The 27,599-nt window shown below is 32.4% G+C and overlaps 1 protein-coding gene across 4 annotated transcripts in view; it reads right to left on the bottom strand.

Moving 5' to 3' along the window:
* LOC126880164 (NADH-cytochrome b5 reductase 3) overlaps window positions 1-27,599 on the bottom strand; it is a 106,539-nt gene that overhangs the window by 45,628 nt on the left and 33,312 nt on the right. For all 4 annotated transcript variants that reach the window (XM_050643919.1, XM_050643918.1, XM_050643917.1 and 1 more), the window contains 3 exons: window positions 13,761-13,860; window positions 7,509-7,637; window positions 5,853-5,971 (listed from right to left, as the gene is read on the bottom strand). In XM_050643919.1, coding sequence (XP_050499876.1) covers window positions 5,853-5,971; window positions 7,509-7,637; window positions 13,761-13,860 — 348 coding nt within the window. The remainder of the gene's footprint in view (window positions 1-5,852; window positions 5,972-7,508; window positions 7,638-13,760; window positions 13,861-27,599) is intronic.

Raw genomic sequence — 27,599 nt, 5'->3', positions numbered from 1 at the left:
TAAAACAAAAAGAAACTCTTACACATGCTTTTCAAAAAATCGTAATATCATATTATCAGTGACTTTTTAAACGTGGATACAAAAAAAAACTAGTATTATCTGTCTATTACACAGCGTTATGTGAAAAAAGACAGTGTATAAAATAATGATTAAATCTGTTACGACGATTGTCTATATTGAAATACTTATATCGTTTCAACGTTTGTAACATTACTAAATTATTTATCATATGTTTTATTACAAGGGTTATTTTAAGAACACGTTTTTTTAACTTTTTTGTAACTGTTTTCGTTTCCAGAATATCTCCTTGATAGTCCAGAAAGCCACTGCGCATCCGCTAGGAAAAATATTCTAATTCGGATTTTTTGCACAATCTTACTCAAAAAGGACCCCTTTTAACAAATTTGCATGTTGCCAGGACCAAAAGTTGGTCAAAAATTTTTTAAACGTTTTTTTTTTGTTTTTTTTCCTAAAATTATTCCTTTTGCATGGAACAAAACTTTTTTCGATTTTTTGGATCATTCCAAACAGAAAAGGTCTTTAGTGAATTTTCTCTAAAGTTGATAGTTTTTGAGATATAAGCGATTAAAAATTGAAAAATTGCGAAATCGGCCATTTTTAACCTTCAAAAACTATGTGAAAAACTGAAAATTTGAATGTTGCCAAGGTAGGTAGATATTCTTTAAACATCGATTGATGAAATCCCGAAGAGTTTTTTGCAATACAATATTCAAAACTCCTTTGTTTTTTATTTGCTAATCAAGCGTGCGCGACACTATTTTCCACCGTTGCATGTGTATGCAGAATGGTGAAAATGAAAGGAATAAATTCGTTATTTCGTAAACCGGCGACTTTAAGGAAAAATCCCGAAACAGGTCGATTTTTATTTTTAAGTTATGATATTATGACATATATGATATACTAGTGACGTCATCCATCTGGGCGTGATGACGTAATCAATGATTTTTTTAAATAAGAATAGGCATCGTGTGCTAGCTCATTTGAAAGGTCCTTCAATTCTCTATTCAGTAATATAAACATTTGCATAATTATTTATACACGGTGTCCAAAAAATTTTTATTAAATTAAATCATATGGCAAATTGACAAAAAAATTAAATTATTGGACACCCTGTATAAATAATTATGCAAATGTTTATATTACTGAATAGAGAATTGAAGGACCTTTCAAATGAGTTAGCACACGGCCCCTATTCTCATTTAAAAAAATCATCGATTACGTCATCACGCCCAGATGGATGACGTCACTAGTATACCATTTATGTCATAATATCATAACTTAAAAATAAAAATCGACCTGTTCCGGGATTTTTCCTTAAAGTCGCCGGTTTACGAAATAACGAATTTATTCCTTTCATTTGCACCATACTGCATACACATGCAACGGTGGAAAATAGTGTCGCGCACGCTTGATTAGCAATTAAAAAACAAAGGAGTTTTGAATATTGTATTGCAAAAAACTCTTCGGGATTTCATCAATCGATGTTTAAAGAATATCTACTTACCTTGGCAACATTCAAATTTTCAGTTTTTCACATAGTTTTTGAAGGTTAAAAATGGCCGATTTCGCAATTTTTCAATTTTTAATCGCTTATATGTCAAAAACTATCCACTTTAGAGAAGTCACTAAAGACCTTTTCTGTTTGGAATGATCAAAAAAATCGAAAAAAAATGGTTCCATGCAAAAAAAATAATTTTAGGAAAAAAAAAACAAAAAAAAAAACGTTTAAACAATTTTTGACCAACTTTTGGTCCTGGCAACATGCAAATTTGTTAAAAGGAGTCCTTTTTGAGTAAGATTGTGCAAAAAATCCGAATTAGAATATTTTTCCTAGCGGATGCGCAGTGGCTTCCTGGACTATGATAAAACTAGACAGAAAAATAAAACTACTGGGAATTTATAATGTTTACCTAGTAGTCTACATTTAAACCTGTATAATGTTTGATTTTTTGATGTAACCATTAAATATGAGTATATAAATGAACCTACGAAACTATTAGTCACTTATCTCATTAAGTTACAGATACAACAGATAACGAAGCAAACTAACATATACAAATGCCTAGTAACAATAATAAATAATAAGGGAAGCAGTGAGGGTCATCTCAATAACAGACTAAAGAGTACAGGAAAACTATTCCAGGCTCGAAATAGAGGATTCCTTAACAACTAACAAAGAAATATCAAGGAAAACGAAGATGACAATAGTATATAGGCCAACATTGACATAAGAAGCAGAAAACTGGATCATAAACGGAAGACACCACACCAGAGTAGGGATACAAGCGGCAGAGATGAAATAACTCAGAAGAACGATAGGGACAAGAAGGAAAGACAGACTCAGAAAGTAAGAAATAAGAAACATACTTAAAATCAAACCGTTACTTGACTCGATAAAGGGGAAAAATTAGCATGGTTCGGTCATTTAACACGAATATACAGTAACAGGTTAGTGAAAGGAGTGTGGGAAGCTAAACCAATAGGGCGAAAGAGAAGAGGCAGACCAATAAGAGTGGAACAGCGAAATAGCAGATATACAGGGTGTTAGTAAATAAGTATGAAAAACTTTAATGGGTGAAAAAATACTACATAAAAACATAATGACAGTTTGCTCTATAAACGTATGTCCGCAAATGCTTCGTTTCCAAGATACGGGGTGTTCAAATTTTTTTTTTTCAAACTGCGAATATTTTTATTGCTCTAAGACCTTTTAAGCTATGGAAATTAAAGTTGGTGGATTTACTAGTAGTTAGTTTAGGAAGTAGTTATTGCGCATTTTTTGGCAAACAAATAACAATTTTATATTCATCATTGGCGCGCCTACGGTTAACGGTCTAAATTTTTTTAAAGAAAAAAAAATAGTAGGCCACTGAGATATTTCAAATTAAAAATTATTTTTGTATTCCACGTTTAATTTATGGTAAAGCACCTTTCTTGTCTTTTTTTCATATGGTGCACCGTTTTTATGGAAAAAATAAAACTTCTTCGCGCGTATTTTTCATTTCGTAATACATTATCAAGAACTCTCCAATATAATAATGCCAAACTAGAACAATAACAGAAAATATTTCTAAAAAGATTTTAACTATGTGCAAGGCTACAACAAATGTTCAAAATTACCTCCTTTAAAGGTGACAGAGTAATTTTATATTCACCCCTAAGAAAAAAATAGTACGCCACCGAAATATGTCAAATTAAAAATCATTTTTGAATTCCTCGTTCAATTTACGACAAAAAATCGTTATGTCTTTTTTCATATGAGGCGCCGCTTTTATGCAAAAAAATAAAATATCTTAACGTTTACAAAGTATTTGAAATAAGTTTCTATGCATATGGAATCTACCTCGAATAATTTGTAAGCGTTAAGATGTTTTATTTTTTTGTATAAAAACGGCGCTGCATATGGAAAAAAGACAAGAATGATTTTTTGTCGTAAATTAAACGAGGAATTCAAAAATGATTTTTAATTTGACGTTTCTCAGTGGAGTACTATTTTCTTTCTTTAAAAAATTCAGACCATTATTTAATTGGGTGATTGCCCGTTGATAAATAAAATAAAATAAAATTACCTGTACGGGCGCCAATGGTGAATATAAAATTATTCTGCCACCTTTAAAGGAGGTAATTTAGAACATTTGTTGTAGCTTTGCACCTAGTTAAAATCTTTTTAGTAATATTTTCTGTTATTGTTCTACTTTGGTATTATGATATTGGAGAGTTCTTGATAATGTATTCAGAAATGAAAAATACGCTCGAAGATGTTTTATTTTTTCGCATAAAAACGGTGTCCCCTAGGAAAAAATACAAGAAAGGTTCTTTTTCATAAATTAAACGTGGAATACAAAAATAATTTTTAATTTGAAATATCTCAGTGGCGTATCATTTTTTTCTTTAAAAAAATTCAGACCATTACCTGTAGGCGCGCCAATGATGAATATAAAATTGTTATTTGTTTGTCAAAAAATGAGCAATAACTACCTCTTGAAACCCACCAAATGTAATTTTCATATCTCAACCGGTCTTACAGCAATAAAAAAATTGGCAGTTTGAAATAAAAATTTCAACACCCTGTATCTCGGAAACGAAGCCTTTGCGGACATACGTTTATAGAGCAAACTGCCATTATTTTTTCATGTAGAATTATCCCTTAAAGTTTTTCATATTTATCTAACGCCCTGTATTATGAAATAGGGGCAAATCTTCGCGAAAAGCAACACAAATGACGAAGAACAGGAAATACTAGAGAACATTTATCAAAGGCTAGAAGAACTAGAAGAAAAAGGAACCAGAGAGGCGTTATTTGCTTTTAATGTGTTAGCTCAAAGATGCATGGACATGAATGTGGATGTGCATGTTTGTTACGTTGATTTTGAGAAAGCTTTAGACAAAGTCAGACATGAAAAATTAGTCCAAATTCTAAAGACAAAAAGGACTTACGAATAATAACAAACCTTTACTGGAATCAAACAGCACAAATTTGTAATAGATAACGAACCCAGTCCAGAAATTGAAATCAGGGGAGGAGTTCGGCAGGGATGTATTATGTCTCGATTACTCTTTAATGCATACAGTAAAGGCATTTTTGAAGAAGCACTGCTATCTCAAAGTGAAGGAATAATAATTAACGGAAGATGTATTAACAACATAAGATATGCAGATGACACCGTGATTATGGCAAGCTCTGCTGAGCAACTGCAACTACTACTAAACAAAACAAACAATTTCTGTGAAGAATATGGACTAAAAATGAATATAAAAAAGACCAAATACATGATAATAACTAAGAAAACAAACATACAAACAAGCATACATTTGGGAAATGTACCGATAGAAAGGGTTGATAAATACAAATACCTAGGAACCTGGATTTAAAAAAAAATGGTCAAACAACAGAAATAAGGACCAGGATAGCAAAAAATGCGTTTGTAAAAATGTAAACAGTTCTCTGCAACAAAGACCTTAGCTTAGAACTGAGAATAAGAGCTTTGAGATGCTACGTGTTATCGATACTACAATATGGACTTAAAAGCTGGACATTAAAGCAAGAACACATAAAAATAATCTACAGTCATTTGAAATGTGGTTTTACAGAAGGATGCTTAGAATAGCATGGACACAGAAGAAAACGAACACGGAAGTATTGCGAGAAATGGGTCAAGAATGCGAAATAATAAACAATAAAAATAAGAAAGTTACAATATCTGGGACACGTAACGAGGGGACCGCGATATGAAATGCTAAGACTGATAATACAGGGAAAGATAAGAGGCGGAAGGAGTATAGGAAGAAGGAGAGTGTCATGGTTAAAGAATTTAAGGGACTGGTTTAGATGCAGTTCTATTTAGAGCAGCGGTGGATAGAGTAAAGATAGTGATGATGATATCCAACCTCCCATTAAGAGACGGCACTTGAAGAAGAAGAAGAACCTCCCTCGACATCTAACGGTAGAAGAGGAACGATTATGTATGTATGTATCTCACCAAGAATATCGAAGGTAGTCACGAATTTTAATTAATAATGTTAATTAATTCGTAATAATCCAATGCTGCCAAAAATTCGTAACAGCAAGTTTTCATTATTTATATATTAATCTATATTTTGAGCACAGAGCACTATGGACAAAAATGAGGGAGGCCTATGTCCAGCAGTGGACGCAAAGGACTTGGGGTGGTGATGATGATGATGATGATGATGAATGTATATTTTATAGTTTTAAGAGAAAAAATTGTATGCGTGTTAAAAATATCACCACGTTAAAATGTAAAATATGTAACCAGTACATTAAAACTGCCCCACTTTATTTTACTTTATATTCTATATATCATAATTACCTTAATAACTAAATCAACGTATCCTTGATCGTCATCTGATGACACAGGAGTGTATGATCTTATAACTAACTCATCGTTGATTTTAGCGGACAGTATAATATGCTGACCAATAGGAAGACCTAGAAAACAAATGTATAAGCATAAAAAATATGAAAAAAATATTTTTAAGAAACGCTTTTCTTTAGTTACGAGTGACTAAAATTAAACATATTATAAAAAAATCAACTAAAAAGCAAAAAATAAAAAAAATTGAAAAAATTTAACACATTCGTCAAAGAAAAGCGTGGCGCGCCTTCATCGGATAAACGGTTTTTGCACCACGGTTTTCTTTAACGAATGTGTTAGATTTTTTCAATTTTTTTTTACTTTTTCTTTTTAGTTGATTTTTTTATAATATGTTTAATTTTAGTCACTCATCACTAAAGAAAAACGTTTCTTACAAATTTTTTTTTCATATTTTTTTATTTTTTACTTTTTAGTCTTACAATTTTCAAACATTAAAATATATCATGTTTATTAAAATATGTATAAAACATACGATGTACAAACATGAAAAGTAGTCAGAATCGGCAAAAAATTTTCAACTTTATTGTTTATTTATGAAGCATAACGTAAACAATTAACGTAAAAAGTGGAATTATGTATAGTTCATATAATTAGCTACAATCCGTAAAAGTTTCAAGTTTCTTCATTGTAAAAAACAAGAGAATTTAAGCATTTTCCGTTAAAATCGTTTTTTTTTATTTAAACAGTTAATAAACATAAATTTTTTTTATTGACTTTTCGTGTATTGTTCCCGCGAATGCACATGTCTGCAAATTTTCATTCATTTGCAATAAAGAAAAGTCTGTCAAATTAACGTCTAAAGATTTCATGCAAACTATTAAAGTAAAGAAAAGAGTTTAAAAATAAAGTGATAAAACATTCGAAATAATAATTTATTCTTAAGAAATACCTAAATGTTAAACAGAGTATCTAACAACTATTTGGCGTATTCTAATAGTTGTATAAAGGTACTATTTAGCGTGCAAGTACTGGTTCAGAGGTGTACACATGTCAATCATCCTGTGTACATGTGCTTTATTGACTTTGAGAAATCATTCGACAAGGTTAGACAGGAAAAATTGATGAAAATTCGTGAACGAGTAGGAATAGATGACAGATACTTAAGAATGATACAAAATCTATACTATCACCAGTAAGTAAATATCAGAATTCGTCTAGATATTTCTTAATCAAGTGAAATTCTCCGTGCTGTTAGGTAAGGATGCATCTTGTTACTAGTGGTTTTTAATCTAACGCTGAGCAATATTCTCAAAGAGCACTTGCCAGAGTTGATGTCAGTGTCACGGACAACGGAATTAATATCAGTGATCTGAGATACATAATATGCGGATGATATTGTGTTGCTTGTGAGTTGTGCGGAAGAGGTACATACAGTTATTAATTGACAGTACTTCTGGAGAATGCGAAGAATACAGCTTAAAACTTAAAAACTAAATAGGTATATGGCAGTTAGCAGAACATCAGTGGATGACCGAATAACTACAGCGTATAGTATTGAAGTAGAAGAAACCGAAAACATTACTTTTCTGGGTTAAAATATAAATATGTTGACAGTTGACTGATTTTCGTAATAAAGTATAATTAGCTTACCAAGCACCATATCCTTTTCTGGTAGACCAAACCTGAAGTTTCTTGTATCATGGCTGATAATAGTTTTTTCTATTAATGGTAGTTGATATTTCGTCTGTGGATCTTTCAAGAGGACTTTTTTACTTTTACCTGGAATACAAATCATGAATTTATTAAAACTTTAAAATATATTAGGCCATAAAGACTCGCTTTTAAGACAATGAACAAATCGAATATTGAGCTTAAGGGGAGGGTATGGTTTAGAGTCAACATTTCAAATACATTTTTGTGATTTTTTGAAGTTATAGTTCTTTAGGTACGAGGGCAAATTTTTCATTTTACTGGGCGCATGCGCACACCGACAGTATGGTATAAACGTTATACGGGATCTGATTTCTTCTTCTTCTTAGCTTGCCTATCCGTTCCGAACGTTGGCGATCATTCTGGCTATGATGACTCTGTTAGTTGCTATACGGAATAGTTGTGTTGAGGTCTTTCTATATCATGCTCTCAGGTTAGCAAGCCAGGATATTTTTCTTCGTCCTGGAGCCCTTTTTCCTTCAATTTTACCTTGTAAAATGCACTGGAGCAGCCCCGTATCTGCCTTGATTTCTCATTATATGCCCCAAGTACTGCAGCTTACGGCCCTTCACGATGTTGACTAAATCTGCGGTTGTGTTCATCCTCCGTAGTACTTCTTCATTGGTGACTTTGTCTGTCCATGGTATCTTCAGGATCCTTCTGTACAACCATAGCTCAAAAGCCTGAAGTTTCGGGATCTGATTGGGTGTTAAAATCATATTGTCAATAATTGTTCAATATGGAGATTTTGAATAAACAAATTAATGTTGTGTATATTAGTTTTTATTGTTGTGATGGCAGAGAAAAAAGCAAGTTTATAATAGGTTTGTTCTAGAAAACAGTCAAACTAGTCAGAAACCGTCAGCAAACAGTTGGGCAAATGAGAGAACATAAATTGCTAAATAATTGCAATTCAAAATCAAAATAATTTGGTTAAATTCAGAACCGTCAAAAGTTTAATCCGTTTAGTTAGTTGATCTTCGCACATGATGACACATGGTCTCCGTGAGTAAAAGTTTAAGGTGAATGAATTTCAATATTGACTGCACTGAGAAGCGGGTTCGAACCCCAATGGAAACTTTTATTTTGTTGCGTACAAAGTACACACGCATTCTTTTTTAAACTATGGTACAACTATGTGTTTTTTTAGATTAAATAAGCATATTAAGTACAATTCAAACAATATTAAAAAAGAATGTGTGTGTACTTTGTACGCACGTAAGAAGTTATTCTTCTATTATATAATTTCAACGAAGTAAATATACTTAACAGGTTATTTGTATTTCATTTAAATATTAAACTAACTTTCTTATCTACCACTTTCAAAAATTTTTTATTAAAACAACCAAAAATTAAAAAAAATATGAATCGGCGACCTTCCGTGTGCTTCCGTCCCACCGCTCTACCAACTACGCCACGGGAGCTTCTTTTAAGTGGTACGCAAGTTTCGGATATAATTACACAACACGGTGACAAATAGACATATAAAAATGTTATACCTACATAATATTTTATTATCTTACTACAGAGAAAGATAAATCCAAAAATTAAAATAAATAATACATTTATTAAAAACACTAATATATATTCTTTTAATGACTTATTTGCGCTGATACATAATATACATACATACCTATCTTGAAAGATTAGCAACTAAACGCCATACTGTCTGTGTGCGCATGCTAGCAGATTTATGAAATTTACTCTCAATCGCGCCTAAAGAAGAATAACTTCAAAAAAAGTTTCAAGATAAAATATTGAAAAATAAGCCCACCATGGCAAATTTTTACAGACATCTCCAAGAAAAAAATGGATTTTGTGGTGGAAATCGGAAGTCGTCACTAGATCATATGAAATAAAAAATTCAAAAAGATTTTATTAGCTTACGAGTTTCTCGAGGTAACGTTGTCAAGTTATTTTATTTTTAACGATTTTTGAGTTCTTGGTATGTATCAGTCGAAAGTCAAAAAAGCGAAATTCTTTCAAATTCTTTTAACAAAAAGGTGAAAATCAACATATATTATTTATTATTGTTAACAAAAAATAAGCATAAAACCAAATATATCTCGACAGCGTTACCTCACGACATGTCCAAAGAAAATCTATGCAAAATTTTAGGTGGATCGGCCGAGTAGTTTTTGAGTTACAATGCCCACCGCGTTTGAGAGAGCAGTTTTGAGCGTTTAAGGTTTTGACAACTTTTATTTTCAATTTCTTTTTGTCTGTCAAATCGTAAAGTGACGCACACCGGAATATGTTTTTTGAATCGCGGAGTAATCTACAAAAGAGAAGGGGAACAGCGATTGAACATTTCTTAGAGATTTAAATGAGACATTTTCAGATATTAAAATCTTTAACATATCATTGTTCTGGATCATGACCTTTAAAAATAATTATTTTTCAAAATAAAATGTCAATTTTAAAAACAAAAAAAAATTTCAACGCTAGGATTTGAACCCGGATTGCCTGAGTGAAAGCTAGGAGAGAAGTCAGCAAGGCTATTAAGACTTGTAAGTCACGACGATAAATATTTGACATAAGTTGTAGCGTTTTTCCATCAAGTTTCATATTTTACCTTTTCTTGTCTAAAATCCCCGGTTTTGGGCCAGCTGACACATCATTTGTTAATAAGCTTTGGAATACCTAACTAAATAAAAAGAAAGCAGCCATGCTAAAATGCTCCGGTCAAATTTGACAGTACCTCCCTGGCTATAAGTGAAACACAATTCATTGATATAAATTTCATATCCGTAAACCTTTTTACGGAATTACACATTGTTTATGTTTACCTTTTAATAACGTCAATCTCAAAATGTCAAATGTTGAAATTTAAACGTAAAAAATATACTGATCCATGATTACAGTTAAAAATCCTTTAAACATTTTTCGAAGTTAATAATTGTTGATATAAACTACAATGATTATTTTATTAAATGAAGTTTAAGTAATTTTATTTTCTAATAATAAGTATATTAAAAGTGCCATGCACCACTTGAATCTAACTTCAGCCCAGCCCGTGAGTAACTTCAGCCCGTGAGTAATGAACTATTACTCACGGGTAAAGTAAAGGGTGTTATTATCTATTCAAAAATAGTGAATAATGAGCATATTATTAAACGGTCGTAGAGAAACAATTATTTTTTGGAAGCTCTATAATAGACAATATTTTTTTGCATTAGTTGTTTTAATTAAAAGAAGACAACATGAAATAACTAAACATAAACTACAATTCATCGAGTGAGTCGATTTGTTTGCTCGCAAGTGTAAAATTCTATAATAAATTATAGAATAAAAATCGTTTTCACTAACAGTCGGTGTTAAAGACCGCGTATTCTCTATTAAAATGTACGGAGAGCTACTAAAATATGGTGAACCGATATTTTGATTTTCCTAATGTCCGGTTTCACCAACAACAAATAAATCAATGAATTCTATTCGTCGAATAAAATTTATTAGACGTTTATATTTATATTTTGTTTCAATATAATTTTGATTATTTCATTCATAGGAGATTCTGGCCAATAGAAAGCTACAGAAATAAAAATTAAAGTGATAATTTTTGATAATATCCCGTCGTCAAGTATATTACGTCAGATGCCTTCGTTGCTACAAAAAACTACATGCAGTGACATTAATGACAATTACTGTTTTAAAAGTTATAAAAATGATGACTTTCAACAGTCAAATATTTATAACAACTGTGTGTTTAACTGTAGTAATTTGTACTTACATAAATAAATTACAATAAAATTTTGGTTTTGAACAGTTTTATTCATGAAATAATCGCAGCAAATTGCACTCGATCTCTAAAATTATTATCGAATTGTTTCCCTCGTGCCACTTTGACATAATTTCACTCCCCTTGGGGTCGTGAAATTAAAACTGTCAAAGTGTCACTCGGGAAAAATTCGATAATTTTAGAGCTCTTGTGCAATTACTACTGATAATTTAAAGTTGAACTGTCGAATTTCTTTCTCATAAATAATTAAAATAAATCTTATTTGACGTTAGTAAAATGGAGAAATGTCAGTTTATTGGTCGAATAACTTTATTCATAGAATAAACTACTATTTGTCGTTGGTGAAACCGGCCCTTATTAGTAAACGACGTATTTGATTTGCACGTCATACAGTTAATAGATGAAGGCAAAGAGAATGATGATGACAGTTAATAAATGAAGTATGCGCCCTCTCCCGAATTTCTTATCGTAGTATAGATTTTTAGTGGTAATTCCTATCCTGTTTTCATTGTTTCGTAAGTATATAGGCTGTTTCATTGGGAAACGGAAATACTTGAATGATGAATAGAAGTCACCTAGGCGGTTCTAGATATACTATGTACATTTATTGTCTCACCGATTTTTATAACCGAGTTACAGGGTTTTTTATCGATTTCTTTCTAGACCCATAACTTTAAAACCACCCTGTATATTTTTTTGATATTTGGTACACATATATGTCTCATTTATATCCCAAATCACCCAACTACTAATTACAAGAAAAATGCTGGCCCGGACTAAAAAATTATAAATTCATTGTGAAATAACGACCTGTATATTGAAATTTTCAAAATCCGTTTGCATATTTAAAAAGAGCATAAAAATCAAGTTTAATGGTTAGCTTCAACTTTTTGGCCAGACAATTTAATGAATTTAATTTTGAAATTACATATATCGAAATTTTTAAGAACTCCGATTAAAAAGCAGGTATTTTCAACTTTCAATAATAAATTAATAAAATTAATGAACACATACTCATTTTAAAAACAATTAATACTTATTTACTAAATTGGAACTACCCATTTAGTAATCACAAGAAAATTAAGGTCCAGATTAACAGAAAACAAAGTAATTGTGACCTTGAAACAACACCCTGCATATTAAAATTTTCAAAATCAGTTTGCACATTTGACAGGAGCACAAAAACTGAGTTTATACTTTCGCTTTAACTTGAGGCGCAGTAAATTTAATGAATTTAATTTCCATATTAAATATATTGAATTTTTTAAGAACTCTGAAATTAAAAAGCAGGTTTTAAAGCACTTTTAATAATAAATTATTAAAGTTAATGAATAAATACTAATTTTAAAAATAATCAATAATCATTTACTACATTGGAACGACCCACTTAATAATCACAAGAAAAATCCAGGTCCGGATTAACAAAAAAATATAAGTAATAGTGACCTTGAAACAACACCCTGTATATTGAAATTTTCAAAATCCGTTTGAACATTTGAAAAGAGCCCAAAAAAGTTAGTTTAATGGCTAGCTTCAATTTTTGCACAGACAACTTAATGACATTACATTTGAAATTATATTGAAATTTTTATTGGAGTTCTCAGAGTTCCTAAAAATTTGGAGATAATTTCAAAATTAAAGTCATAAAATTGTCTGTGCCAAAAATGGAAGCAAACCATTAAACTTAGGTTTTTGTGCTCTTTTTAAATGTTCAAACTGTTCAAACAATTTCAATATACAGGGTGTTGTTTCAAGGTCACTATTATTTTAAATTTTTTTGTTAATCCGGACATGGATTTTTGTTGCGATTAGTATGTTGGTCGTTCCAATATAGTAAATAAGTATTGATAATTTTTAAAATGAGTATTAAGTCATTAACTTTAATCATTTATTATTAAAAGTTAATAATATCTGCTTTTTAATCTCCTTAAAAATTTCAATAAAATTTCAAAATTAAAGTCATTAAATTGTCTGGCAAAAAAATTGAAGAGAACCATTAAACTTAGTTTCTGTGCTCTTTTCAAATATGCAAACGGATTTTGAAAATTTCAATATACAGGGTGTTGTTTCAAAAATGAAATGGATTTATATTTTTTTTAGTCCGGACCTGGATTTTTCCTGTGATTAGTAGTTAGATGGTTTGGGTTCTAGGTGAGACAAATGTTTACCAAATATCAAAAATATATACAGGGTGGTTCTAAAGATATGGATCCAGAAAGAAATGGGCAAAAACGATAAAACGTAACTATGTAGTTATAAAAATTGGTGAGGCAATAACTTTAGTATACCTAGAACCGCCTCAGTGACCTCTATTCACCATTCAAGTATTTTCGTTACCTAATGAAACACCCTGTATAACTTTTTCCTTAAAACCTTTCCGTAACTTTCGTATTGATTTTAAAATTTGGTAAAACATATTTTATACACATAACAACAAAGAATTTGATACTCACTTTTAGTAACTTTGCTAGGTGCATCTGGAGAAGAATAAAAGAACTTATATATCACAAATGACGTAACTATCACACCTACGCCTAGCACCAAAGGCAGCACCTAAAAGAAGAAAATATTATTTTTTCTAGGACATCTATAAAAAATATTGCAAATTTGCATTGTACAACGCAGGAAGATTATTAAATATTTATATACAACGCTGAAAATTATACAGTAGAACTCCGCAAATCCGAACCCCGCTAATCCGAACTTTCGGCAAATCCTAGCCAACGGAAAGTGAAAAAAATTAAAAAATTCAAGACAAAAGTTAAAAACATGTTTATTATACAGAGTATAACCAGAAAATTGAAAAATGTAGGACTTTCACATTTAAAATTTCTTAAAAATAAATACATACTTTATACATAAAGGTTAACATAAACTTACTTCGGTATTCTCGTGGTCAACTTGAGTCCAAGAATATTGTCCACACTCTTGTGAGAACGTTTTGCGACTCAAAATCAACTACAGTGAAAGCTTTGAATTACTAGTTAGGCTAACTTTCGGATAATCCGAACCTTTCGTAATCCGAACAGGCCGTCCCCCCAATTAGTTCGGATTTTCGGGGTTCTACTGTATTGTCTTTTTTGTACAAGGATTAGGAAACTCAAAAATATTCATTAGCTGTATAATTTTTCTACTGTACTTTTATTTTCTACTGTACCGGAAAGCTGGCTTTGCAACCTCGGAAGATCACTATACAGGGTATCCAGAAACTCTCCTGGAAATTTCCAGAAAATTTAACCCAATTTGCCTAGTCCGAAAATGCTTCCTAAGGGATCTATAATAAATTTACAATCAAGATGCAATAGAAATAAACAAACCAAGACACGTTAAATACTACTAGGAGCACTACCGAATAATAATTTACAATGTATAAACTTTGGAAATCATGATTTGTGATTTACAATGTATCTACATTGGAAATTATGATTCTAGAGTGCTCCTAGTAGCATTTAACGTGTCTTGGTTTGTTTATTTCTTCTGCATCTTGATTGTAAATTTAGTTTAGAGCTCTTCAAAAATGACGCCTTGTAATTAGTTTTTTTTAATATTTCCACAACACTTCTATTTACAAAAACGAAAACCGGTACACCTATGTATTTATCTTCCAGAGATAAATCGATTCTATCAATAATGAGAAATTTCTAGTACAGGCCATAAGAGTCGTATAATTCCAATATCCACTAACCCACACGCAACATATTTTCAGTAAAAGCAAAAAAACTGTATTTATTATTTCAGAGCACCTGTCTAAATGAATTGAAATTATTTCATTAGGGAATGTAATTACATTGTGTTGATAACCCTGATTTACGTAACTTAGTTAATAAAACAAAAGATAAAAATTTATTTATGTATAAAAAAGTGGATTTAGCAAGTTTTGAAACTAACCAGTGGAGTTTTTTTTGGACTGAGGTGGAACGCTCTTAGCTGACTAGGGAAGATGTCCCTAGTCCTGTTGGACTCGGACAGGAGAAGAGAACACGCCAGGGCACAGAGGCCAGAGTATGGTCCATGCGTCCCGCGTGCCCCCCATTACCAGCCGCCTACCAACTAAAACCACCCCCTCTTCCGACCCGGAATATTCCTGAACGTGTTCAGTGGAGGAACGAAACATGGGGATATTCCGCGCAGTCTAAAAAGGATGTCTGAAGATATCTTACGTAATAAAAAATTCTATTATGCTTGCCTAGAAGCGGCAGGCACATAGCAGGAAGTCTGTATCTGAAGTTTGAATAACTGAACCCAAAGCACCTGCCTAAAAGAGGCAAACTCTTGTGGAATAGGTCCTGGCTCAAAAGTTTCACCAGAGCAGCGGAGAAACGTAGCTAGAAGTGTTATCGTATCTATGGTCCTGGATCAAGGATTCCTCTCAAGAGGGAGAAAAAATTTTCTTTAGAAAAGAGAATTAAGTTATTTATAAATAATTTTAACTAATATTTTATTAATATCTTCCTCAAAATATATGCTAAACTGTACTGTTCACTTTGACAAGTTGAAAAATGTGTGTCACATTAATTGGGATCAATGTCACTGAATGTTTTTATACAAAGACTTGAATTTTATATGTAAGTATTAAAAGATAATCTTACGAATATCACACGACAGTAAGAACAAATAGGAAAATAATGCTCCACTTTTTCTCAATTTTGTTGTCATTGGGCAATAGCCACTCGAGCCCTGCGGGCTCTCCTGTCTATTGCCAGACAACAAGTTTTCGAAAAATTGTCGCATTATTGTCAATTTATTCTCACTTTCTTGTGATATTAATGCCGATAATTTTTGATGACGCCTTCTGGGTAAAACATCATTTTTGGTGGCGAATTTAGACTTCTCGTCCCAAAACACTCCCGCTTACTAAATTTCGTGTTGTTAGCTCATGCCCGTGAGGAAATATTTAAGAATAAATAAAATAACTTTAACTTTGACACCCTGTATTTTGGTTATCTACTTTCATACCAAGGTAAGTTAGCTTAAATCGACCTATTTTAAGCTCAGGAATCTAAGGTTAAGCTATGGCCCATTCTTTACCAAACACCCTGTATTATAGGTATATTCAGAAAAAAATATTACAGGCCATGATAAGTTGATTATGGGGATTAAAATAGCATAAATATTACTAATATTTATATATTTAGTAATATATATTTACTATATATTTACTAATAGCATAAATATTACTAATTACTAATTTTTCATGTCTTTCTCAAGATATCTTGTGTATCTAACTATGAAAATTATTCTCGTTAAAAAAACAACACATTTTTTTATCTTAAAGTAATGAAATTTTTAAAAAATATTAGACTTGTTAATGGTAGGGGAGCAAAGTATGCTAGATGTGCATTCACTCGAGCGCTTTGGGGACCTATTGGGTTGTGAAGAGTAGGTCCTAAAACCAAAAAAAGTTAACTAAAGGTTTCCATTTTAGTGGGGACTTTCCATTTTTAATTTAATTTTCCATTTCCAACAATCGTTTTTTTAGATTATAGCGCCATCTATCCATAATTTGAAAAAATGTCTCAAATAAGTTGCTTATTTTTACGTAAGGAATTCAAATCTGCAATAAAAAATGAGGGCTCCCATTTAAGATTGTAAAATAACCCCCCACCCCACCTCGGTGGGGGGGGGGGTCTTGTTTGGTGCCATTCGATAGATTTTTCAAAAATATTGATTAAGTGTATTTTTCAGTTTTTCTGATGTTCATTTCGCGAAATATCGCGGGATTCGTATTTAAAATATTAAATTTACCCCCCCCCCCCGTGGGAAGTCGTGTTTGGTATCATTCGATAGATTTTTGAAAAACATTGAGTACGTATTTTTTAGTTTTTCGATCTGTTATTCATTTCGCGAAATATTCGCTTTTTTCTTGTTAAACTTTGGGACTCAGCCATTTCCTTACGCCCCGCTCAAATCGTCAGATTTTTGAAATATACACTGTTTTGCATGTACTTAACGTACCTTATCTTAATCTGACGATTTCGAGTTTTTCTAAGGATAGATTTTTTTTCGGCCCCCCTTAACGAACTCCCCTGCATTAAGAGCCAATAATATATGGTAGAAGTACATTATCAGGGTACAAGGTCACTCCCCATGTAATAATCTGACGCGCTCGAGTAACTGCAAAAATCCCCGCTTGGGCTCCCCTACCATAATGATTTTACTGAGACAAGTGTAAAATTGATGGTCTTTCATTGTCCCTCACAAAAGATGAAAAAGCAAGCACAGTGTGTTACAAGTACCTAATTGAAAACCACCGAAAGTATTTTACCGATTTCAGAAAAGCAACTTTAATTAATCTTACTGAAGAACTTGTACTGATGTAGTTACTATTTTCCATTTAAATCAAATTGTAACAACTTTGTGTATTCCTTTATATTCAAATGTATAATTAGTTAACAAAATGGCTGCTACTATGCGGTCTACCGTCGTGTTTCTGCTATAGCTTGTGGTCTACCGAGATAATATGTGTATAAGCTGTAATATTACTATGCCGACAAAAAAATGTTTATAAAGCGAATAAAACGCGTAAAACATAAGAAGTATTATTTTAATTTTACGAATTAATACTTAATAATAATAATTTATTTGTCAAATCAATCTGAAATTTTAAGTGGGGAATAAGCCCACCACTGCAAAAATCCGAATGAAGTGGCATCTGCAATCCGATTGCCGATACTAAAGTCGGCAATACGATCGCTGCCGATACAGTGGACGCAGTATGAAAAGTTAATCCAATGCGTACGATGCGTCCGATGCGGACCTATGGACGCTTAAGGCGCCTTTTCACTGGTCGATCTAGGTTGAACGATTTGGATCGTTCGACCATAATTCGATCTGTGCCGAAAGCAAAAATGGCGGCACGAGAAATTCTTAATGTAGGTGTGCAATTAATTTGCAAGTCGCCGCTCACTACGAGGCGCCAACCCTCGCTCCGACCAAAGTATCATACCCATAGTATCCAATACCAGGTAAAATATATGCATTATTTTAAATGCGAGCGTTCGCAGTCAAGCGCAGAGCCAGTTATCGGACCACAGTATTTGAGCTTAGTATTTTTTCAACCCTCGACCCCGGTACTCTACGATCGAAACGCAATATGGACAAGAAAAAGTTGATCGGTTTAGTATTTGTACGGGAAGCAATTTGGAATAAAAGAAATAAAAATCATCACAATGATCATCACATTGTGGTCCGAAATTGCTGTAGAATGTGGTTTCTCCGTACGAAGAGACGACAACGATACCAGGGCGAGATACCTCGTTGTGAACATAAAGAGTACGATGCTCTGCTCCAGGCGAGGATACGATGCGATGAATAACGATCATATTATGATACTAGGCAATGATACCATCCTATGGTCTATGTAGTGAACGCACCCTTATGCAATTCGAGAAGAAATCGCCAAATCAAACAAAAAGAAAAATAAACTAAGGTGGTGGGCCCGACCGTGGATTCATGGTGCATCACAAAGCCTGCTACAAGAAATGGTTGTGGAAGATACAGAAGCTTATAGAAATCATTTTTTCCCAAAATTACAGCTTGTCGCACTAAAAACAACAACTTCATACACGCTAGAAGTACTCTACTCAGCTTTCGGCACGTTGTGTTTCTGTTCGACGAAGTGTTTACACATTCGATTCCAGTCGTTCGACATCGATTCACTTGGATCTACAGACCCAGCGCGTCTCGTAAATTGCACGGCTTCGCGCAATCGTACTTGAGACACGTCAGGTGTTTAAAAATTTGATATTATGTGGTGTGAATTATTAAAACTTTTAGGTGTGGTTTTTGACCGTTGTGAGAAATTATTTATTTAGTTTTGTGTTTATAATTTAAACTCTTGTTTTTAAAGTGTTCTTTTTGTTGTAAGTAGAAAATGAAACGTTGTAGTGTAACATAAACTTTTCGAAATCTACTAACTTGACGGCACATGTAAAAAGAAAACAACAAGTGATATCATATTTTATACAGGGTGTTTGGTAAAGAATGGGCCATAACTTAACCGTAGATTTCTAAGCTTAAAATAGGTGGATTTAAGCTAACTTACCTTAGCATAAAAGTTGATAATAACCGAAATACAGGGTGTCAAAATTAAACTTTTATTTTATCTATTCTTGAATATTTCCCGAAAGGCATGGGATAACAACACGAAATTTGGTAAGCGGGGGTTTTTTGGGATGAGAAATCTAAATTCGCCACCAAAACTGATGTATTACCTAGAGGGCGCCACATATACGTCTTTCAGCGCTCATTTAATACGTTCAACTTTTATCCCCTACTCTATATACTTTTTGAATAAAAACTTTTGTTCTCTCAATATTTTTACTTAAAAAAGGTATACTACATTCATCTCACTAATAAACTCAACTACTGTTTTCGAGATAAACGCATTTTAAATCTGCGATACAACATAATTTTTGCTTAATATCATTGTAGCTAGACCCGAAAAATAAACATGAAACCATAATATAGTCTGTTCGCTAAACTCAGACGCAACTTTCTAGATATTTTAGTCGGTAATTTTGCCAATTTTAGCAAAATTGGCAAAAAATAATTTTTAAATAGTTAATAATCACTAAATATTTAGTAATTTTGCCAATTTTTGCAAAATTGGCAAAAAACAAAAAAAATATCGACTAAAATATCTAGCCAGTTGCGTCTGAGTTTAGCGAACCGATTATAATTGTGCCAGTTCTCATTTATGTCATTGCATCGCAAATTCCATTTGAAGAAATTTGCGATACATTTTTGTAAATTTTTATGATTACATATAAATATGATGCCATCAGCATCATATTTAAGTTGAGTAGGTCTGGGAACACTGTGTATCGCTCGCAGTTATGAGATAGTTATATCATCAACGTTATATTAGAAAGAAGTTTTGAGGAACAAATTTTGAAGTAACAAAGAGAACCTTATGTACAAATAGTACAAGTTGGAGTGAGCGCGAGAGATTGTTCCGAACATACCCGTCGTCGGCTACCGCCGATGACCGAACAGCAAACAGCTGTTTGGGTTTGTTGGTGTTTCTAAGTTGCTTTCAAACGGTAGATAGAAACAGGGTTGCCAGATTGGTGTATTTTCCCAAAATTTTGGGTTAATTTGAAAGCGTCTATTGAAATTTTTCTAAGCAGAAATTGTAGTGGAATTTTTTGGGGGCGGAAAATTATGGATGATTTTAAGGGGGTAAATTAAATTTGTGAATGTATATAGAACTGTATATTAGACGATAGGAACTATGAATTATTTCCATGGCCCTCGTTGATATTGTAGTATGAATTTTGCTTTACTGTTCTCTTCATTTGACTAATAATTTATTAAAATGCGGCAACAATTTAAATTTGGGGACTTTGGGGTATTTGAGCTTCAATTTCAGGGAATTTCAGTTTCTAAGTGGGGGATTTATAAAATATCATCTGGCAACTCTGGATAGAAAGCTCAGTAGGTACTTAAAATAAAATTTCAACTTATATCGCTCGATTTGATTTTTGTATAATTTTTAAAATTGTATTACCCTTCTATTCTTAATTATTAAATTACTAGCTTCTAAATTCACTTGACTTCTGTCTAAAAACAAGTCAAAAGATGAACCTAACCTTGCATAACTACAGAGTTATCTCATAACTTGAGGTTTAACGTCGCGTTATAAATTGACCAGATAACTCAAGAACTGTCAAGAAATAACGCAAATAGTTAAGTTAAGTATGATACATCACACCAATTCGATGGTTATAACATAACTACAGGATAACTTTACGTTAACTGTCAGGGCTGAATAGCAACTCCATTAGTCAGTTGAGGTAAACAGTAGTATATCCATAGCAACTCCATAAATACGTGCGTATATTAGATAGTATGCTTTCGTATGCGGTAGTGGTAAACAATCGTAGCTTCATTTTTATATTAAATGGTATTTTGAGGGTGTTAAAACGGGATAATGAAAAACAAGAGTTCTTTTTTGTTCCAAACATTGTGATTTGGTTTTTGCATTTTTAATTACGGAATATACTATTTTTGTAATCACTTACGATTTTTATTTTGCATATTACCTGTTTAAAGACATAGAGGTAAAAAGTCGTAACTCCCATTATTATACATCAGGTAAATAATTTCTTAACAATACTAATACCCAGTAATAGATTTGCATTTACATATTATAATATACCAATAATGTTGAATTCGACGTAATGGAAATAAATTTTTTTATAGTTTATGGACTAGTCTGTATGTTTTGCGCTTTCTTGCAAATGTATACATTGTGGATATACGACTGTTTACCTCCACGGTACAGATATACAATTTGTATTATTTTATCAAAAAAACAAGCATTTACTCTGAAAATTGTATATTTTGCTTATTTGCTTTGCATTTTCATATGAAAATACTACGGTATTTATCTTGTCCTTTTTTTGAACTAGGTGCAATACTTAGGTAATATTATTATTAATAAAAAAATTATATTAAAATACAATGTTAAAAACTTTAATAATATTAGCAATATTAAAAACTTTACTAGTATATTATTGAATCAGTAAAAACGATTATATTTAAATTTGGTAAATTATAACTCCGCACGACCACGCAACTCGAAACACAAGTACGCAAATACGGTTGCGTGAAGCGTGGCTCGAAGCCGTGCAATTTACGAGACTCGCTGGGTCTATAGATCCTTGACATCGATACAGCTACTATCGCCTATCAAAAGTAGACAGTCTTTCTCTTCCGCCGAATCGACTCACTCCGCCGAACGGCCAAGTCGATTTATGGTTTACATATTCAATTTGCTTTCGATTTAATAATCGATCTAAATCGTTCAATCCAGATCGACCCGTGAAAATGAGCCTTTACCTAAAGCTTACTTGAAAAATTTCATCAAAATCAGTGCTGTTCTTTAAAATCCTGAGATTTAACAATATTTTAACGTGAAAGAATAGACTATAAACCTCAAACGAATCGGTGTCAACCCGAGTATATTTTTATCTAGAAATAAATTATTTGGCTATCCCCAGCTTTATCTTGAGAAATCTGTCTATGCAGACTATTCAGTTCAGCTGTACTAATTTCTAAAAATACAAACACACACTGTATTCATAATTAATACAGTAAAATTTTTATTTTTGGCATAAAAGCGTTAGAAACTATTCCAATTCTATTATTTGCCAGAAAAAAACATGAAATTTTGTTACATATTTAGTGCAACAAAATTATACTGTAGAACACTCTGATCAAACTGGTATTACTTTAACAATAGTCCGTTCTTTAACGGTAAAATATTGTAAAACCTCTAAATTTTAAAGAACCGCTTGGATTGACATGAAATTTGGCATACACATAGCTAATAAGTCAAAGAAAAAAGACCCGTGTTGAGCTGCCCCCCCCCCACTTGCGAAAATTAAAAAACAAATAGCCCTGATTTATGAGCTCTCATATTCCGCAAACTAAAAATTTTGAGCTCGTTCCACTGAGCAGGAATTTAATACCCTAGTGGGGGGGGGGGGCTGAGTCAGCCCCCCCCACTACTTAAAAATAGGAATATTGAATCGGTTTTTGCGGCAGAATTACGAGCTATTTATGAGCTCTTGAAATTATATAGTTTCGATTTTTGAGCTCATCCCCTTCACCCCCAAACAACCCTTTAATTGATTTAACTTAAGAGAAAGATGCTGAGAAAACTTAAAATATATCGTATTGCGGATATAATTCCTATAGCTTATATACTCTAAGAATAAACTATTAAATCAAGGGCATTTCGATTATTGAGCTACAACCCCTTCGCAAGAAAACCACCCTATCTTCCCGGCTTAAGAGAAAGTTGTACTTAAAATGCGTTAAACTAATTATTTGGCGACTACATATCATTTAATAATTTATAAGCTTCCAAATTACGCGCATTTAGATCAGTAAATTGCAATTTATTTTGTATAGTGCAGTCACTGAAGGTAAAAATCAACGATTACCTTCAAGTTCGGTGAACCTTCATCGATTTTCACGAAAATTGGTCAGTGGTTAGAGGATACGCCAAGAAACAAAGGTGACATGGTACCACCTTGCGCCTTTACCCTGAGGGTGGATACCGCCCCTTCTCCGGGGTGAAAATTATTTTATAAAAAATAACTGCACAAATCAATAAAAGAACAAATTAAAAGCAAAATTTATTATATAAAGTTAATAAAATAAGTCAATACTTTTTAAGTTATGAAAGATCAAAGATTTTAATTATTTGTGAAAAAAATGCATGTTTTGAAGAGGTTTTTTGTAAATCACTGAAAAACTGTAAATTTTTACAAAAAAGTAATAGTAGTTTAATTCGTACAGCTTATATTCTAAGAATAAACTCTTAAATCACGCACCTTTCGATTATATAGCTACAACCCCTTCGCAAGAAAACGACCCCATTTTCCCGGCTTAAGAGAGAGTTGTTCTTAAAATAATTTAAATTGATTATTTGGCGACTACATATCGTTTAATAATTTATTAGCTTGCAAAATATACGCATCTCATTTATTGAATTGCCATTTTCTTTCTATAGTGCAGTCACTGAAGGTAAAAATCAACTATTACCTTCGATTTCGGTAAATCTCCATTTATTTTCACGAATTGACAATAACAACTTGGGGTTTTAGCCTGGGGTATATGTCACCCCTTCTCGGGAGTGAAAATTACTTTATTAAAAATAACCCCACAAATCGAGAGAGGGACAAATTGTAAGCCAAATTTGTTACATAATGTGCTTTTTGATTTATTAAAGATCAAATATTTTAATTTTTGGAAAGAAAATGCATGCTTTAGAGCGATTTTTCATAAATGACTCAAAAACTGTAAGTTTTTACAAAAAAGTTTTCATCACTAAAATTGAAGCTAATAAAAAATAAAATAAATTGCTTACTTGAAAAACCTTTAATGTTAATTTAAAGTAAGTTATTGGTAATTAAATGTATATTTTTTTCCGCGACTGTTCAAATCTAAGGGTTCAAGCTTAAATAACGGGAAAAAGATGCAATTTATAACACTTAGGTACTAAATACTTGTCAAAGTACTTAGAAATACCCATCAAAAATAAGATCCAGAAAAAGTTGATAGTATCAAAAATTTTGATTCAAAATCCGCTCACCAATTTTCGTGAAAATGAATGGAGATTTACCGAAATCGAAGGTCATAGTTGATTTTTACCTTCAGTGACTACACTATAGAAAGAAAATGGCAATTCAATAATTGAGATGCGTATATTTTGCGAGCTCATAAATTATTAAACAATATATAGTCGACAAATAATTAATTTAAATTATTTTAAGTACAACCCTCTCTTAAGCCGGGAATATGGGATGGTTTTCTTGCGAAGGGGTTGTGGTTCAATAATCGAAAGGCGCGTGATTTTAGAGATTATTCTTAGAATATAAGCTATACGAATTAAACTACTATTAACTTTTTTGTAAAAACTTACAGTTTTTCAGTGATTTACAAAAAACCTCTTCAAAACATGCATTTTTTTCACAAATAATTAAACTCTTTGATCTTTAATAACTTAAAAAGTATTGACTTATTTTATTAACTTTATATAATAAATTTTGCTTTTAATTTGTTCTTTTATTGATTTGTGCAGTTATTTTTTATAAAATAATTTTCACCCCGGAGAAGGGGCGGTATCCACCCTCAGGGTAAAGGCGCAAGGTGGTACCATGTCACCTTTGTTTCTTGACGTATCCTCTAACCACTGACCAATTTTCGTGAAAATCGATGAAGGTTCACCGAAATTGAAGGTAATCGTTGATTTTTACCTTCAGTGACTGCACTATACAAAATAAATTGCAATTTACTGATCTAAATGCGCGTAATTTGGAAGCTTATAAATTATTAAATGATATGTAGTCGCCAAATAATTAGTTTAACGCATTTTAAGTACAACTTTCTCTTAAGCCGGGAAGATATGGTGGTTTTCTTGCGAAGGGGTTGTAGCTCAATAATCGAAATGCCCTTGATTTAATAGTTTATTCTTAGAGTATATAAGCTATAGGAATTATATCCGCAATACGATATATTTTAAGTTTTCTCAGCATCTTTCTCTTAAGTTAAATCAATTAAAGGGTTGTTTGGGGGTGAAGGGGATGAGCTCAAAAATCGAAACTATATAATTTCAAGAGCTCATAAATAGCTCGTAATTCTGCCGCAAAAACCGATTCAATATTCCTATTTTTAAGTAGTGGGGGGGGGCTGACTCAGCCCCCCCCCACTAGGGTATTAAATTCCTGCTCAGTGGAACGAGCTCAAAATTTTTAGTTTGCGGAATATGAGAGCTCATAAATAGCTCATAAATCAGGGCTATTTGTTTTTTAATTTTTGCAAGTGGGGGGGGCCAGCTCAACACGGGTAGAAAAAAGTGATATTGTACCGATATGTGCTTTTGCCCTGGGCAATTATGTGCTGAATTAACATATTCACTCGCAAATAACTCGAAAAGTGTTGACTTGGCGAAAAAGCTCTATAGAACAAAAGTTACTTAAAATTAGTCAGTTTACCCATTTCCCGACTTATTTTGGACATATATTTTTTCACCCCCAAGAGGGGGTGAAAGTTACCCCCAGGGCAAAAGCACACATCGGCACAATATCACTTTTTTTCTTTGATATGTAAGCTATTCGTATGCCAAATTTCATGTCAATCCAAGCGGTTCTTTAAAATTTAGAGCAAAAACCGTGAAAGAATGTACTACAATGGAATCAACTACATTAACATAAAAAAAAATTATGAAAAATGATAAATACATTGGTAATCATAGAAGATAAATTCAGTATTTTTTCGACAAAAAATGGCAACAAGAATGAATACCAATAAAGAAACAGGTAAGGGAATTAAACAAGAAAAATAGTGTTTATAAGGGTAAGGTGACTAGAGAATGAGTAGGGTACTAACAGCCCAAAAAGAAACTGGAAAAATCAGATGAGATAGTGGACCCAGATCTTAAAAATAGTAGATCAAAATGGAAAAATCAAAAGCCCACGAATCAAAAATATTCACAACAGAGCAATATAAAAATTAAAAAGAAATGATCAAAAGCCGATCTATATTGTACTCCGGTCAACTTACACATCCGAGGGTACAAAAATTACCATCAAGCTGAAAATTGGCAGAATTGTTCAAAATACCATCATAAATGAAATATAAAAATCCTCATAAATCCGACCCAAGCTAATAAATTTACGCGGGGTCAAAGGTCACCAAATATAGTTTTTAGCGATTTTCAGCGAAACGGTAAGTTTTATCATAAAATTAGTTCTAACAAAAAATGTAGATTAGATAATTATCTATAAATAATGTCTTATTACTTTTTTTCCTAAGAACCACCGTTTTTAAGATACAACGATTCAAAAAGTTGTAATCGTCATAATATGCGCACACGTTTCCACACCACCTTTGAGGTAGTGCACTTAGTGCGTTTTTTAACGTGGTTTCCCCAGTAGGCCTATTCCACAGATATGTTATGATTGTGTTTAATTTGAAGCTATTGAATAATTGATATTGGCAAGGGTTCAAAATGATAAAAGTTATAAAAAGCGGTATAAATTAAAAAAAAAGGGAAATTTATCCAACTGGTTCATAATTTTCTAATACTTCTGCTTCCTCTTCTCCTTGTTCTTCTTCTTCTTCACCTTCTAGTTCTTCTTCTTGTTCATCCTGGGTGCAAGTAAATTGCCCCAATAATGACACATCGCATGGCTCCTCGATAGAATCAAATGAATCCTCAATTAATGGTGATTCAACATTGCAGCACGACCGGTTTTGACAATTAGTGCATGCTAGCGAACAAAACAGTCCAACTTTTTTGCAACCACATTTAGCGCTACATCCCTTTTTACAGTTGCAAAAGATTGTGTTCAGGAGTTTTTCCGACGCAAGTGAGAGAAAGTTTGAATTGGTTTTAATGAATTGTCGACTAATTTCCATCCCCAGTCTTTTGGATCTAGCTGATAACCAAGCCACACTTGAACTTGGTAATATACTCGAAAATGTTCATGAGCAGCCGCTGAGGTTGGAGGAAGACAAGATAATTGCACTTGTTTTTTATTTCGAGTATTTTTAAAGAAACATGTATATCGAAACTTATCTAAGCACGTAGTTTTTTTAGGCGCTCCATACATAGAGAGAAGAAAGCTAATTCCGTTGGAAATAACTTCTTGTGGAGTTGAATTAGTTTTTTTAATTTTATTGTATATTTAAATGTTTATTAGTACTTAACAATAAACATTTTGCCTAGAAAGTTGGCTTTTATTATGTGCAAACCCTTCTGAGAAAAGAATAGG

Source organism: Diabrotica virgifera, chromosome 2 (genome assembly GCF_917563875.1).
Source record: "Diabrotica virgifera virgifera chromosome 2, PGI_DIABVI_V3a".
Taxonomy (NCBI): Eukaryota; Metazoa; Arthropoda; class Insecta; order Coleoptera; family Chrysomelidae; genus Diabrotica; species Diabrotica virgifera.
Note: the sequence above shows the minus strand (reverse complement) of the source record. Positions and strands in the feature narration are given on the sequence as shown.